The sequence below is a fragment of the Lepus europaeus genome, chromosome 12 (genome assembly GCF_033115175.1).
Source record: "Lepus europaeus isolate LE1 chromosome 12, mLepTim1.pri, whole genome shotgun sequence".
In the NCBI taxonomy this organism is placed as follows: domain Eukaryota; kingdom Metazoa; phylum Chordata; class Mammalia; order Lagomorpha; family Leporidae; genus Lepus; species Lepus europaeus.
This window is the reverse complement of record NC_084838.1, coordinates 97,364,438-97,378,788: the sequence shown is the minus strand read 5'-3', so window position 1 is coordinate 97,378,788 and position 14,351 is coordinate 97,364,438. Positions and strand designations below refer to the sequence as shown.

Below are 14,351 nucleotides of genomic sequence, written 5' to 3'. Positions count from 1 at the left end.
CAAAAAGAGGAGCCGTTGATATCATTTGACTAGACAGGCATCACTCTGGACAAATAGCAGCATTTTATTTTTGTCTAACATTCGTCATTCTCCAAAGTGCGGATCAAAGCTGAAGCTGCTGACAGCCTGCAGGGGTGAGCATTTTGCAGGTCACCCACGGACCCTGTCACTCCTCAGTACTCAGTGGCACTGTCCTTACCTAAGCACAGAAATTGCTGAGCATGGCGCCCAGCAGAGGAGCCCGCTTGGGGGCCACTGTTGACAGGTGTCTGTCCCTGGACTGGGGGACAGCTGATGTCATTCCTCCTGAGCCATGGATCTGCTGTGTAGCTTCCGATCCCCCGGGAAGGTCTCTGTGCCATCCCATGGTGACTGCCTGCAGCCTCTGTGGAGATCCCTGTGGCATCCAGAGGGTCTCTGGTGGGTGGGGGTGGTCTCTATGGGAGCCTGTGAGGGCTGTGAGGGGGACTGCTGCGTCAGGAGGGAGCCCTGGGGGCCGCGGGGGTCACCGGGGGAGGGCTCCCCGTGAAAGACACGAGGTTTCCTTGTTTTGCTAGTTCTTTGTGGGAGTGTGGCAGGGGCCATCGTGGGGCCATGTATGTGGTTTCACCCGACACCGAGTGGGCACAAGATGTTTGCTTTGGTGGTAGGGGGCGGGGGGGGGGGGGATGGGAATAAAAACCTCTTAGGAATAAAAACCAGGCAGAGCGGGTAGAGGCTAGCCGGGGCTCTCTGGGGACGAGGGAACTTTCTGACCAATCCCACAAGGGGATCTGTGGACTTAGGCCAACTGAAACATGGTGACCGAGTCAGCTGCGGGGGCTCGGGTGTGCACAGGTGCCTCTTGGTGTGATGGCTGTGGAGGTAGTGGCGTAGCTCTAAGACATCCAGGTAGAAACCATGCAACAGAATAGAAAACTTACAGTTGTGTGTGCCAGGGTCTCTAATACAACACCCTGCTTTGTTCGGGGCCCAGACTCTGGGGGCAAATTCCCTGGGACGGCACGTAAGAAGAAGAAAAGTTTTCTTTTGATGAGTCTTGGTGTCTGGCGTCTCTGGCTTAGATTCGTGCTACAGGTGGTCTGCGTATCAGGTCTCCCTTGGCGCTCTCTGCATGTCTGTGTGTCCTCCCTGCCTGGGAGAGGTCTCTGTCACATGGCTTCGAGGAGTTCTGTGTCAGGGCCATCTGGAGGAGTGGTGGGAGGGGTCTCACCCTCCCTGGCCTTATGGCATGTCAGGGAGGAGGGACTCCCTGTCCCCAGTCCCCATCTGTTTTTTGCTGGTCTTGCCTCACTGTCATAGTCTGTGGCACTTTTCCTGAAGGAGGTGTGGGGTTCTCATCCAGCCCCCACCGCCTCCCACACCTGCCTCTCTGGGTGTTCAGAAGACCTGGTGGCCACTAGGTTCAGGGCCCCAACCTGTGCCCTGCCCCCTGGAAGGACCGGCTGGCCCTGCCACGCATCCCAGCTCCTCCCTCAAAGCTGGGCCCGTCTGGGATGCTGCCGTAGTTATGGGGCCCAGACAGGACTTGTCTCAGGAGATGCCCGTGGGTCCTGTGCCCACTCTCCCTCCACCCAGGGCCCAGCTGGTCCCACATGTGGGGGTCGTGGCAGGTGTGGGCAGCAGGGTTCACCTCCAGCCCAGCCCTCCGCAGGGAGACACAGGGCTCTTGGTTGCCCAATAGACCAGGAGAGCAAGATTTCTCCTACCTCTGAGCTCAGAGCCAGTGCGCTGCAGCCCCCATCCCCCCACCCCGCTGCTCCCTACCATCAAACATCTTGTGCCCACTCGGTGTCTTGTGAAGCCACATACATGGCCCCACGATGGTCCTGTCAACCCTCCCTATGGTTGCACAAAATCTCAGGGCTGGGGGACAGGCAGGTAGGGCCAGGGTGAGTCTGCAATGCCACCATCCACCTTCTCAGCCTTCCACGTCCCATCCCTTCCAGACCCCACACTCAGGAAGAGGAAACTCCAACCCCTTCCCTGTAGGCCTGCACAGCACAGACAGGAGCCACCACCTGCGATGAGAAAACAATGTGTATTAGGAAGCAACAGGTACCTCGAGAGGAAGGAGTCATGAGCACGTAGCAGGCAAGACAGGTTTTCTCTGCAAGGGGAAAAGAAAGGTTTGCCGAGGAGGACAGATATGAGAGGCGTGATGGGCATGGCCAGGCAAGATGCCTCTCCAGCGAAGACAGTGCCTGGGGCAGTGGATGGGGTGGCCAGGTGCACCTGCCTCCCGTAGCTGGTGCTGGCAGAGTATGTCTCGGACCCATCTGCTCTTGATGGGACAGCTGTGGCCCGTCGCAGCCTGTGCTGGTAGTTTGGTGATCATCCTTGCCCTGGGCCCCCGGTGTAAGGGATCCCTGCGGTGGCAGGGGCACTCACCCACCGGGCCCTGGGATTCCTCTTTGTATGACTTTTCCTGTGCGGCTGAAAGTTCGTGGTGGAACCCCAATTTCTCCTCTGGGGTCTGTGTGGCGGTGCCCGCGGGCTCCTTAACACTCATAGACATTCTGCTTATGGCTGATCCGCTTTGCCAGACGTCTTCCTGCCTTTTGCCTCTGTTGGGGAAAAGCCGCCGCAGGAGGTTCCTGACCCTGTCCCCCAGACGGCTCGCCGGAGGCAGCGGTGTTTGGTTGGGCAGGGGCAGCAAAGTCTTGATTCTCAGAGACTCTACCGATTCCGTGCCTTGGGTGGGGTGGCACGTCCCAGGGGCCTGGGGGGCCCTTTGTCCTGCCAGCCTTTCTTCCTGTTCCCTGTGTCTGAGCCTCCTGCACACGTCCGGCTTGTCGGTGGGACTGAACACCTTCCTCTCTCTCTCCCACGGGAACCTCGCTTTGGGGATCCTTGGCCCCTGCTGCTCCCAGCTCCTCTCAGCCCTCCACAGCAGGTCACTTAGCCCCCGCGAAGCGGAGGTGCTGCTACTGCACACACTCCCGGATCGAGCCCGAGAGGCCTGGAACGCCAAGATGTCTGCGGTGAGGATCATCTCGGGGGCCAGGTCTTGGAGGAGGAGGCCTGCTGCCGCCAGAGACTCGCTCTCCGACTCTGCCTCCGCTTGGAGAGCCTTCTCATCAACAGCCTGTGCCTTCAGGTCCGGCGCTCCTTCCCTGTGTCCCATAGAAATACTGGAGGCTGAGGGGCTTCTACTGGTTCCCAGAGAGTCTACACTCAGACTCCCACACAGGGTTTGGGGGTCTGCTGCCACACCGGCTTCCCAGGTGGAGGACTTGAGCTCCCCTAACTTCACTGCCTCACTGACCTCTCCAGCCCACGGGCATTGAGCTGCTCCGTTGAACTCCAGCATCCATGGGCTGCTGCAGGGGCCTGGGGAGGCCAGGACCCCGCTCTCTCCTGGGGCCTCATTTCTGGCCGCGGCTGAACTTGGTCTCTGTTCCGGGCTACCTTGCCCAGCCTCCAGGGCGGCTTCACCGTGCCAGGTTCTGCCAGTGGAGCTGGAAGTGAGAGGTTGAGAATGCAGCCTGGCTGCCTCTCCAGCCCCAGGGACCTTGGCGAGGGCACAGATGTTCCAGGATGGGGTCACCCCCAGGGCTCCCTGGGCTCTCTTATATGCAGGCCAGGGGATGGGGAGAGCTCGCTTCAGGGTGAGCACTGGCTCTCTTGTCATCACTGTCTCTTCCGAGCCTTTCCGATGAGGTCCTTCCAGGAAGTTGGCCTCAGAACCGCAGGTGGCTGAGGAGGGTACGGTGGGCCATGGAAGGGGCGGGGCCTGAGCCTTTTTCAACTTAAAGTGATTGATGGGCTTGAGAACCTTGAGGGGGAGGGCCCACCTGTGTCTCACCTGCAGCCTTTTGACATGTGCTTCTAGTACCCCTTGGGTGCCTGGGTTGAGGAACATCTGGGAGGTGATCTCACAGGACTCCCAGTGCTTCGAAGATGCTGGGTTTCCGGTTTCGGCGTAAGCGTCTGAGGCTTCAGGAGGGGCGGAGGTGTGGTAGGAGCCCAGTCTGTAGTTAGGCACGGCACCCCCACGGTCCCTGCTCGCCTTGATTCCCTCCAACTTCCTGCCCAAATGGACTCTCAGGACGTTGTCTAGATGTTCGTGCAGGCTCCTTAGTGAATCGCTCTCTGAGTCACTTCGCGAGGAGTCCACTGAGTCTCTTCCCGACTGCACATCATAGCTCACCCCTTGAATCTTTGCTAGGGAGCTCCTGGAACCCCTGGGTGGATCTCTGGGGACCCTGCCCAGGCAACGCCCCACATCCTTGCTTGAGTCCTCCCCTAGCTGGAACCTTGCAGGGCTCCTGGACTCCATTGTCTGTGTACTCTGGTTGCTTTCAAGTGCAAACACAGAGGGCCAGGAGGACCCCAGCTCGTCCTTTGCCTGACTCGTCCCAGGAAATGTGTCCCATGACTGCATCGGGCCCAGAGACAGTTGGATCCTGTGGGGAAGTCTGTACAGGTGTTGTGTGAACCTCGTTTGAAGATGTTGCTCCAGTTGTTGCCGGAGCTCGGGGCTGATAAAATCCTCTAGGAGGTCGAGACCCGGCCTGTGGTCCTGGGAGGCCCAGCTGTTGGGCATGCACTGGCTAAAGATCTCGTGGGATTTTTTGACCAGCTGGGGTAAGGCCCTCCTACTTTGCCGTTGCTTCTTCAAAAGGTGATGTTCCAGGTGTTGAATAGCAGTGGGGATAACAAACTGAACCTCTCTCCTTGTAGGGAAAGATGGCTCACAGATCTGGTCGCAAGAATAGCTTGATGGGATTTGGAGAGAGGATGAGCTGAGAGGCTGGGGCTGGATCTGGGCTAGAGATGGGGGCTGGGACCAGGGCAAGTTTGGAGTCACACTTGGGGGCGGGATCATGCGGTGCAGCACGAGCTGCGAGGGAAAGAGCTGTGGAGGTGTTTTAGCCTGAATTTGTAAGGGAAAGGAATTATTGAGACCGTTGAATAAGATAGAGGAGAGCTCCACGGGGGGACCAGAGACGCTGACAGTAGCCACCAGGGATTCGCTGTGCAGGACTGGGAGGCCCCAGAAGAGCTGGCTCCATTTCTGCTCAAAGTGGTCCTCCTGGCCCTTGGGATAAGGAAGCTGCGGAGGCCCAGGCAGCTGCTCTGCTCGCTCTCTCGTGCCCCAGAAGGGAGGAAGGATGACAATTTCCGGCTGCTCCCCTGATGACCTGAACCTCAGCCCCAGGGAGTCCAGGAGGTGGTCTGATCCTTCTCTTTCGGCTTCCCCCTGCCACACGTTCACATCTGCTCTCTTGGAGACGAGTATCTCCAGCAGCTTCTGGACATTGGGGTTGATCAAACGGGGACCTCCAGCCTTGGGCTGCCTGTGAGTGAGGTCTTTGCAGAAGGAGGCCTCTGGCGGGTGGCGGGAAAGACCCTCTTCCTGGCTCCTGCAGTGTGGCGAGGTGGAGAGGCACCAGGCTCTGGCTGCCACCTTCCACCAGGAAAGGGCAGAGACGGGGCAGCTGGGGTGACCAAGGCCTGAGATCCCTGCGTTGGCAGAAGTCAGCCAACAGTTGGGCGGAGACGGGCTCTGTGGGGTGGAGCCCAGTGGGAGAATCTTTGAACTACAATGAGGGAGAGCCAGGCTGAGGTCTGGGGGATGGTGAGGACAGGCCAGCAGATCAGGAGGACCTGGAGAGGGAGCAGTAAGCCCAGGTGCCTGGAGTGAAAGGTGTTCTAGGGGGAGCAATGGCTCCGGTGAGCAAGGGGCACTTGATTCAGAACCAAGAGAAACTCGGGAGGTTATTGGGCCCGGGGACGGGGTACAAGCCAGGGGCAGCGGGGCCTCAGTTGGGGGGTCCAAGGAAGCCGACAGGGACAAGGTGGCAGCAGCAGCATCTTCACACTCCCCACAAGGCCACTGGGCTGGAGAAGGTACTGGTTTGGACTCCTTATCAGGGGGGTCGTCACATGGGAGCTGAAGACAGCTGCCCTTGTCGGAGAGCTTCCCCAGGTGGCTGTGGGAGACAGGAGGCACAGGCTACAGCAGGGGAGCACATAGGACCAGAAACCCACTCGCACAGGCTAGACAGGGTGGGCGCCTGCAGCTCAGGGCACCTCACTGCCCCCCGCCCCGACTTCACAGAGCTCTTACTACCCCCGCCCCTCACCCCAGAGCTTTAGTCATATTCCATTTCTAGCTAGTGGTCTCCCCATCCTGGGTCAGCTCCAGGCCCCTGGGTCATGTCTGGCCTTGACAGGAAGGAGGAGAGAAGCAGAAAGGTCCTCACCTTTGCAGAAGAGAGATGAGGCCCCGAACCTCCTTGGGTTTCTCCAGGCAATGTCTGCAGGCTGGAAATCAGGAGACTGGGTTAGGGTGCAGAAGGGAGGGGTCTGGGGTTCTTGCAGGAGGCTGAGAGGAATGTCCCTTTATAAGGGGACCCTGGGCGATCAGACGCTGGAGCCCAAGCATCAGTGTCCAACCCCCAGGACCCCGGGCCGTGCCGACACAGTGCATGGAGAGGGGGGCGGGGCAGCGTTCTAGCATTTACAAAGTGCTTCCACATCTATCACCCCCTGGGGTCCTCACCACTGCACTGGGGCAGAAGGGGGAAAGGAGGGGCTTATCTCAAAGAGGAACCGGCCTTATGGGAGCCATGCACCTGTCCACTGCCAGACTCCAACAGGCAGTGTTGCTCCGCTGCAGCTCACAGCGCCCTCTGCTGGACAAATGCCAATTCTCTGCTTGGCCATGGCTTGCTTTACCAGCAGGAACCTGAGGATTCCTGGTGCTGATTTCCTTCCCAGGAGCCTCCCCCTGAGGCCTCTCTGGTGAGGTTAAGTCACCTGGGGCGCTCCCGGTGAAAGGGCAGAGCCTTACCTTTCAGAGCTCTGCCCTTCCTGCATTTGATCCTTCTTCTTGTTTGCGCTTGAGGCTGAGAGACAAGGCAGAAAGAGGGACTGGGACCCAGTTCTCTCTCCTCTCTCTAGACACACAGCTGACGGTGCTCATGGACACCAAGACTTGCTCCACTTAGCACAGAAGCGCTGTGTTCTACCCCATTACTCATTTTTTTTTTAACTTAGAAAACTATTTCCTGTTTTTCTTCTTTGCACAGAGGGGTATTCTGTGTGGATGCCCAGTGGGTACCTTGGGCACTGTTCCTCCGAGAAGGAGAGACTCGGTTCTACGGCACAGCTGAGCCGTGGGGACTGGGGAGAGGGTGAGGAGCCTGCTGCCTGAGGCCAGGGCTGACTCCAGGTTCTGAATGGAGGCTCTGGCTTCTCACTACCACCCTCAGGTCAGCCTGGCTCAAAGTAGTGCCTTGGCCTCAAGACATACGCTTCAGGGAACTGCTCTGTCTGACCCCCCACCCTACCCCACACCACCCCAGTTTCCTTACTCTGGGTAATCCAGTCCCTGGCTTTGAGTTAACTGTTTGATTTTGCCCCGGTGCCCTCCGGTGCTCCCACTCCAGTGGTCTGAAAGCTTTGGTTAGAAATCTTTTTTTTTTTTTTTTTGACAGGCAGAGTGGATAGTGAGAGAGAGAGAGAGACAGAGAGAAAGGTCTTCCTTTTTGCTGTTGGTTCACCCTCCAATGGCCGCTGCGGACGGCGCATCGTGCTGATCCGAAGCCAGGAGCCAGGTGCTTCTCCTGGTCTCCCATGGGGTGCAGGGCCCAAGGACTTGGGCCATCCTCCACTGCCTTCTAGGGCCATAGCAGAGAGCTGGCCTGGAAGAGGGGCAACCGGGATAGAATCCGGCTCCCCAACCGGGACTAGAACCCAGTGTGCCGGTGCCACAAGGCGGAGGATTAGCCTGTTAAGGCACGGTGCCGGGCTGGTTAGAAATCTTAGTGCCCGTTCTCACCCCCATCCTGTCCCACCAGCCCCTAGGCAGATAATATTCTATATTTCCTGCGCTTCCCCATCTCGGGAGTCTCGCTCAGTGATTTAGACAAGTGGAATTGGGAGTTGAAGAAGCAGGAGGAATCGGGTACGGCCGGGGGTGTCTTACCTTCCTGACGACCCCCTTGGTCCTGGGCGGCGGTGGGGCCGGCTTACTCTGCAGCCAGGGGAGGATCAGGAGGAAGAGCCCCACCCCACACAGGACAGGGAGAATGACATCCACCACACAGGAAGCGCAGCTGGGGCTCAGAGGAAGGAGATGACTCTCTATCATCTGAATGGCTCGGTCACCCTCGGGTAACTGAGCCCTAGCAGCTCCCCAGGGAACTAGAACCCCGACCAGCATCACAGAGCTACAGGTTCCTTGTCACAAAGAATGGGGGAAACTGCCCCACCCCCACCGCCCAGGCAGCACAGTCCTCCTCTGTCCTGGGCCTTCTAGTTCCCTCCGTTCAAATCAGTTCTCTCTTCCTGGAAATCACCTGACTTCTTTAAGATGGTTGAGTATATTTGTTAGGTGGGAAGTTAAAAATTAGCCGATGTGTGTGAGAGAGGGGCTAAAGAAACCAGCACCTGCTGTGGAAGCCCCAGAAGCCCAGCATCTTGCACTTCAGAGTCCTATCCAGACCCTGATAACCTCCCAGGTGGTCCCAGTCCTTCCCCCAAGGAGAGCTCCCAGGAGAATTCTCCCTCCTCAGGACCAAATGGGTTACCTGATAACATGGGGCAATAAAGCCTTCTTAGATGCCCTAAGGGAGGTCCCTCTGCTCGATGCCAGCAAATCTGGGGAGGAATTTGCTAATTTTCACCCAACAAACCCTTCCACCAGGACTCTCCATCCTTTGTCCTGCGGGGTTGAGGGGGAGGGGGTAAAGAGGCTTAAAACCTAGGGAGAACAGAGACTGCGCGCTCAACCCTCTGCTCTCTGCTGAGCCGCCCGCCTGGCCTGCCCAGGTGTACTCTCTCCACTCAACCACGTAACCTCGCTCTCCCCTGGTCCCAGCGACTGGGCGCTCTCTCTCTGTCCCTTCTGTCCTGACGGATGCCCTATCCCCAATGAAGCCTTATCACACCACTCTCTGTCTCACGCCTGAATTCTTCCTTGCCTGAAGACCCCCACAGCTCCCAGGGCTCTTTTTCCAGTGACAAATTCCATCCATTTCATAGCTCTTGAAAATTCGGGGTTGTCTCTGAAATTTTGTTATTATTCTTTTGTAATTCTTATTTAATAATAATTGTTTTGTAATTATTATCACTTTGTCATTAATTATTCCCCAGGTGTCTGCTGCTTTCCCACATGACATGTTCTTGGCTGGACCAGTTAGACTCAGAAGTTAAATTTCTGCTTATTATCTTTGTGAATTTTGATTATAATTTTTAGTCATAACAGAAGACCCAGCTATTAGGATGGACACTGTTAGGAAACTGGCGCAGTTTTAGCCAGGTTGCCGCATGGCCCAGCTACCTGAGCCAGGCTCCATCCCCATCCTAATGGGATTCGCTGCTCCTCCTTCCCTGCCCGCCCTCAGGCGAAGTTTTAAAGGGGCCTGTTCCTGCACACGTGCTCTCTTAGCTCTTGGTTCTTCTCTCTTGGCTCTGCTCTCCTCTCTCCTCTCCTCTCTCTTCTCTCCTTGCTAGCTTCTCTCCTCTCTGTTTCTCTCTTATACTCTCTCTCTTTCCTTTGCCGCCCCTTCACTCTGGTCTGTAGGGTGGGTGTTCCCCAATAAACCCTTTCTCTTACTCCGGTGTCCGGTGTGTTTTGCGACGGATAACATTAATATGTAACAGACACCACAAGCAAAAAAGAGCCAAAAAAATTTAAGTGCAGGGTCACAGCCCAGTTGGTAAAACAGAGCTGCCAAAAAAAAAAAAAAAACAAAAACAAAAACAAAAACAAAAACAAAAACCCTCTTGTCTCTGATCTTACCCTACACTTCCTGCAAAGGCCTTATAAAGTTGTTGCAATAAAAATCATGGAGAGCAGCTACAAAAAGAAGTCTCTGACTCCATCACTTCACCTTTTTTTTTTTTTTTTGTCAGGCAGAGTTAGACAGTGAGAGAGACAGAGAGAAAGGTCTTCCTTCCGTTGGTTCACCCCCAAAGTGGCCACTACGGCCGGCTGCACCGTTCCGAAGCCAGAAGCCAGGTGCTTCCTCCTGGTCTCCCATGCAGAAGCAGGGCCCAAGGACTGCACTCCCGGGCCACAGCAGAGAGCTGGACTGGAAGAGGAGTAACCGGGACAGAACCGGCGCCCCAGCCGGAGCGCAGGCCACCTCATCTTAACCTATCAAATTTGTGTTACTCACAGCTCTCATGTACATGTAAATTAACCAATCAAGTTTTTATACTTCTGTGTGCCTTATTTGCATAGGTGGACCTGAATGAGAACTTGGGCGGGAACTCTGTGTGTGTGTGTTTGTGTGTGTGTATCACCTTGGTTCATATAATTTCATTTAACATAATATTTTAAGAATACTTTTTTAGAAAGATTTATTTGAAAGGCAGAGTTACAGAGAGAGGGAGGAGGGAGAGACAGAGAGAAAGATCTTTTTTTGTTTTGTCTTGTTCTGTTTTAGGTTTATTTATTTATTTGAAAGGTAGAGTTACAGAGAGGCAGAGGCGGGGCAGAGAGAGAAAGAATCTTCCATCCGCTGGTTCACTCCTCAAATCGGCACAGCCTAGAGTCACAGCAGGGGCTTAGGAAAGGGGGATACCACAGTATGGGAATTTTCTAAGCAAATCTTTAGCTGCTTTTTATGCGGATAAAACCTTATCCACATTCAATTAAAAAGGGAGAAAATGTAGAGCAAGACTATAGAAAACCCAAGTTGTCTTTCTTTGGAGGCAACATTTGTAATTAAAAGGTTACACGGCCTCCAGCCATGTAAAGGTTATTTGTATGTAGTTGTAGCTATGCCTAAACATATTGCATAGTTTATAATGATTCTAATCCTTCCATTGTTTTCATTTTCTATAAACAAGCCAAGCCCTTGGAGCAAATCCCTTAGCTCAGTGCCCCATACTCTGAAGGAGCCAATAAACAAGACTTGGCTTTCCAATGTAATTGGATGGCAGTGACGCAGTGGGCTGCAGGGTGAAGTGAAAGGCTAACTTACTAAGCTTAGGGTTATCAAACCTGCCCATCCCACAGGAAGGCGGGGCCGTTGCCTGGCACCTGGAAGAAAACCTTGAAGCCCCCGGACTATCCTGCTTGACTGAGGCCTTGGACCATGCCAGATCCGTCACCTAAGATGCGCCTCATGGAGATCACCTGGTTTTGGATCAGCTGGGGGCCTGGGCTCTGTTTGTCAGTTTGACCTCAGGGAGAAGAATCTGGATTCTGAGCAGTTAAGGTCAGTCGTACGCAACCCCCAGGCATATGTGGCTGAGCCCAGTAACAACTCTGGACACTGGGGCCCAGCAAGGCCTCTGACGGCTGTACAGGTTAAGTATTTCTTATTCTTGGCACGAAGGCTTTTGCATTCATTTTCTGGAGACTTTGTACATACATAGTGAGATATTTTGGGATGGAAGGTAAATAAATAGGACATGTGTTTATGTTTTGTATGCACCTTGTACACACAGACTGAAGGTCACTAAGGTCATTTTGTAGACAATTTTTAGTGTGCCTGTGATTTGACTGCTACCTATCACACGAGGGCAAGTGAGTGTGGAATTTCACATTCCTGGTATCATGTTGGAACTGGACACGGTTTGGATTTTTGAGGATTTTTCAATTCAAAATGTTGGTGCCATTTAGGTTTTGTGTTTGGTCCTGGGGTACTTTATATATATCTATATGTATATATATATGTATGTATATATGTATATATATATACTTTATATATATATATAATGTGATAATCCTCTTCTTGTAATGCAACTTAGTTCAGTGCCCCATACACCGCAGGAGCCCATAGGCAGCACAGGTGTTTTCGCACCCCCAGCTGGGTTCCCTCTCCCAGGCTGCTCCTCTGAGCCTCCCACTTCCACTGAGGGTCTTCCTTGTCCTCCTACTCAGGGGAGAACACAGACAACTCAGATTTACAATGTGTTGATCTAACAATGGTGCACAAGCAAATCCATACATACAACCTCCCTGCTTGTCCCTTGCAGTACAGTATGCAACAAATTACATGAGGCAGTCAGCACTTGATTATGGAACAGTTTTAGTGCTAGATGGGTTTGTCCAATTGCAGGCTGATGAGTGTTCTGATCATGTTGAAGTTAGGCAAGGCTAAGCAGGGTGTTGCTGCCACCTGTTTCATGCAGTTCCCTCGATGTCGCCATCTTTGCCTGAATGAGCCCTGGAATCCTCATCCAGTTTTGCCACATCTCAGAACCTGCCTCTCAGGGTCCATATATCTTGCTTGGAACAGGCTGTTTTGGCCCCACAGCCCAGCCCTTCCAAGGTCCAAGCTCTGCTCTTGCTGCTGAACCCAGCCTGGAGGCTGCCTGTCAGTCATGGGGCCCAGACAGGACTTGTGCAAGAAAGCACTATGGGTCTGGGCCCGCTCCCCCTCTCCCAAGGCTCAGGGTATCCACAGCCCTGGGGACGTCTACATTCCCACCTCTGTCCCAAGAGAAGTCCTGGTGCCATGAGCATGTGTCAGGCCCCCCCAGGACATGGGACGCATCAGAGCTCCCTAGACCTGGTTTCCCCTCTGTTGTCAACTCATCCTTCAGAAATTCAAGAGGTGATTTTGAGCAAGCTTCTGAAATAGGCTGCTAGGAATTCATCTTCCCTATGTGAGGCTGTGTATCCTCTTGAGTCTGGGCCTCTGTGTTGACCTAAAGGGAGCTCTCCAGGCCTGTGGTCTGGAGGCAGAGCAGGTGGGCCAGGGGTTCTGGCGCAGGAGAAGTCAGTTGGCCCTCAGGTCTCCTCCCTCTAGGTCTGAGACTGGCTCTGGGGTGGCAAAGGCCCCCTGTGCCCAGCGCCCTCGTATCTCTCTGCCTCCTCCCTGGCTTTTATTATCTCAATTTCTCTCCCACATGGGCAAGACCACGGGCAGGGGCAGCCTGGCCCCAGCAGCTGTCCTGTGGCTTCCAGCCATGCATAGAAGCTTCAGGTTCTGTGTTTGCTGCTCCTCTAGAGAGCGGGTGGGCAGAGGCTGGGATGGGTGACACTGCCACATTGTCAAGGCGCAGTGAGGGAAGCTGGGGTGAGGTTAGGTCTCCACCACCAATGTCAGCCTCCCTCCGTGCCCTGACCCTTCTCGAAGCCACACTCAGGGACAGCAGCTGACCACTCCCCTATGCCCGCGCACGGCACAGCACAGACAGAAGCCACGCCTATGATGAGAAGACACGTGTATTGGGGAGGAATGCATATCTCTGTAGAAAGGAGCCATTGTCACATAAAAGATGTGGGGACATAGGACTGAGCGGGTTTCCTCTGCAGAAACTGGCGTTTTTCCGAGAGAAAGCTTTTCCCACTGGGACAGGCTTGAGAAGCATGCTGTGTGTGAGGGGAGGAGGCACCTCTTTGAAGAAGGCAGTTCCTGGGGCAGTGCACAGGCCGACCCGAGTCACCTGTCACCCCCGGTCGGTGCTGGCCTGGGCTTGAGTGGCACGCAGGCTCCCTGGGTGGGGAGACCCAGGTGCTGTCCCTGCCTCTGAGCCACCTGCTCTTGACAGGACAGCTGAGGCCCTGAGGGGTGGCCTGGTGACCAAAGGCTGTGTCTGTGCCCGCTCTGCTTTGCTGAGTGTAGGAAGGACCCCCGTGGTAGCTGGAACGCTCCCGCAGCGGGGCCTGGCGTTCCACCGTGTACCAGTCTATCTCTGAGATGCCGCGTCCACGTGGAAGCCCCAGGTGGTCCAACATGATCTTGCCCACAACCGTTATGACCGCCTGGGCCTCGGCATCTCTCCTCTCCGTGCGCGTCCTGCCCACGCGTGATCCCTGGTCCCAGGCGGTGGCTGATGCAGGCCTGCCTCCTGGAAGGGTGTCTCTCCGCCCTGTGCCCTTTTGGATGGGGTTAGGACACTGCACAAGTGGTCGTGTTCTGTGTTCCTTATGGCTTCCTGGGGGTGCCTGTCCCTTCTTTGTCAGGAATGGTGAGGACTCGACCCCCAGGATGTCTCCTGTTTCCCTATCCCAGGCAGGGTGGGCTGTGCTGAGGGCCCAGGAGGCCCTGGGTCCTGCTGCTCTCTCTTCCCGCTGTACAGGGATGGGCCTCCCAGACACTTCTCTCCTGTCGGAAGGACTTATGTTGCTCTCACTCTTGCACTGGGCCTTGCTTTTTGTGATTCTAGGCTGCTGCTGTACCTGGCTGCTCCTTGCATTCGATGGGTGGTCAAGAAGCCCCGGGGATGCTGAGGCATTGCTACTGGACGTGCTGTGGGAAGTGGCCCAAGAGGCCCGAGAGGCTGAGATGTCTGCGGTGGGGAGCACCTTGGGGCTGTGGTCTTGGTGCTTGATGCCAGCGACCTGGCCTTGAGGCTGCCTCTCGGCATCCAGCTGCACTTTGACCTCAACCTCATTGACAACCTGTGATCTTTGGCCCGCCTGTCCTGCATGG

General features: G+C 55.3%; 1 protein-coding gene across 1 annotated transcript; it reads right to left on the bottom strand.

The window, feature by feature from the left end:
* Nucleotides 1–1,958: 1,958 nt before the first annotated feature.
* Nucleotides 1,959–8,104, bottom strand: LOC133771079 (spermatogenesis-associated protein 31E1-like). The gene is made up of 3 exons (XM_062206803.1): nt 7,940–8,104; nt 2,392–5,962; nt 1,959–2,110 (listed from the first exon to the last, which is right to left on the bottom strand). Exons 1-3 carry the CDS (start codon nt 8,102–8,104, stop codon nt 1,959–1,961), a joined length of 3,888 nt encoding a protein of 1,295 aa, XP_062062787.1.
* Between the last annotated feature and the right edge of the window lie 6,247 nt (nt 8,105–14,351).

Excerpts from the sequence above, each read along its gene's own strand:
- LOC133771079 (XM_062206803.1), bottom strand. The coding sequence starts at position 8,104 with ATGATAGAGAGTCATCTCCTTCCTCTGAGCCCCAGCTGCGCTTCCTGT. Across the intron at positions 5,963-7,939 it reads CCAAGGGGGTCGTCAGGAAG|CCTGTGCCTCCTGTCTCCCA; the intron begins GTAAGACACCCC and ends CCCCTGCTGTAG. Across the intron at positions 2,111-2,391 it reads GGAATCCCAGGGCCCGGTGG|AGAAAACCTGTCTTGCCTGC; the intron begins GTGAGTGCCCCT and ends TTCCCCTTGCAG.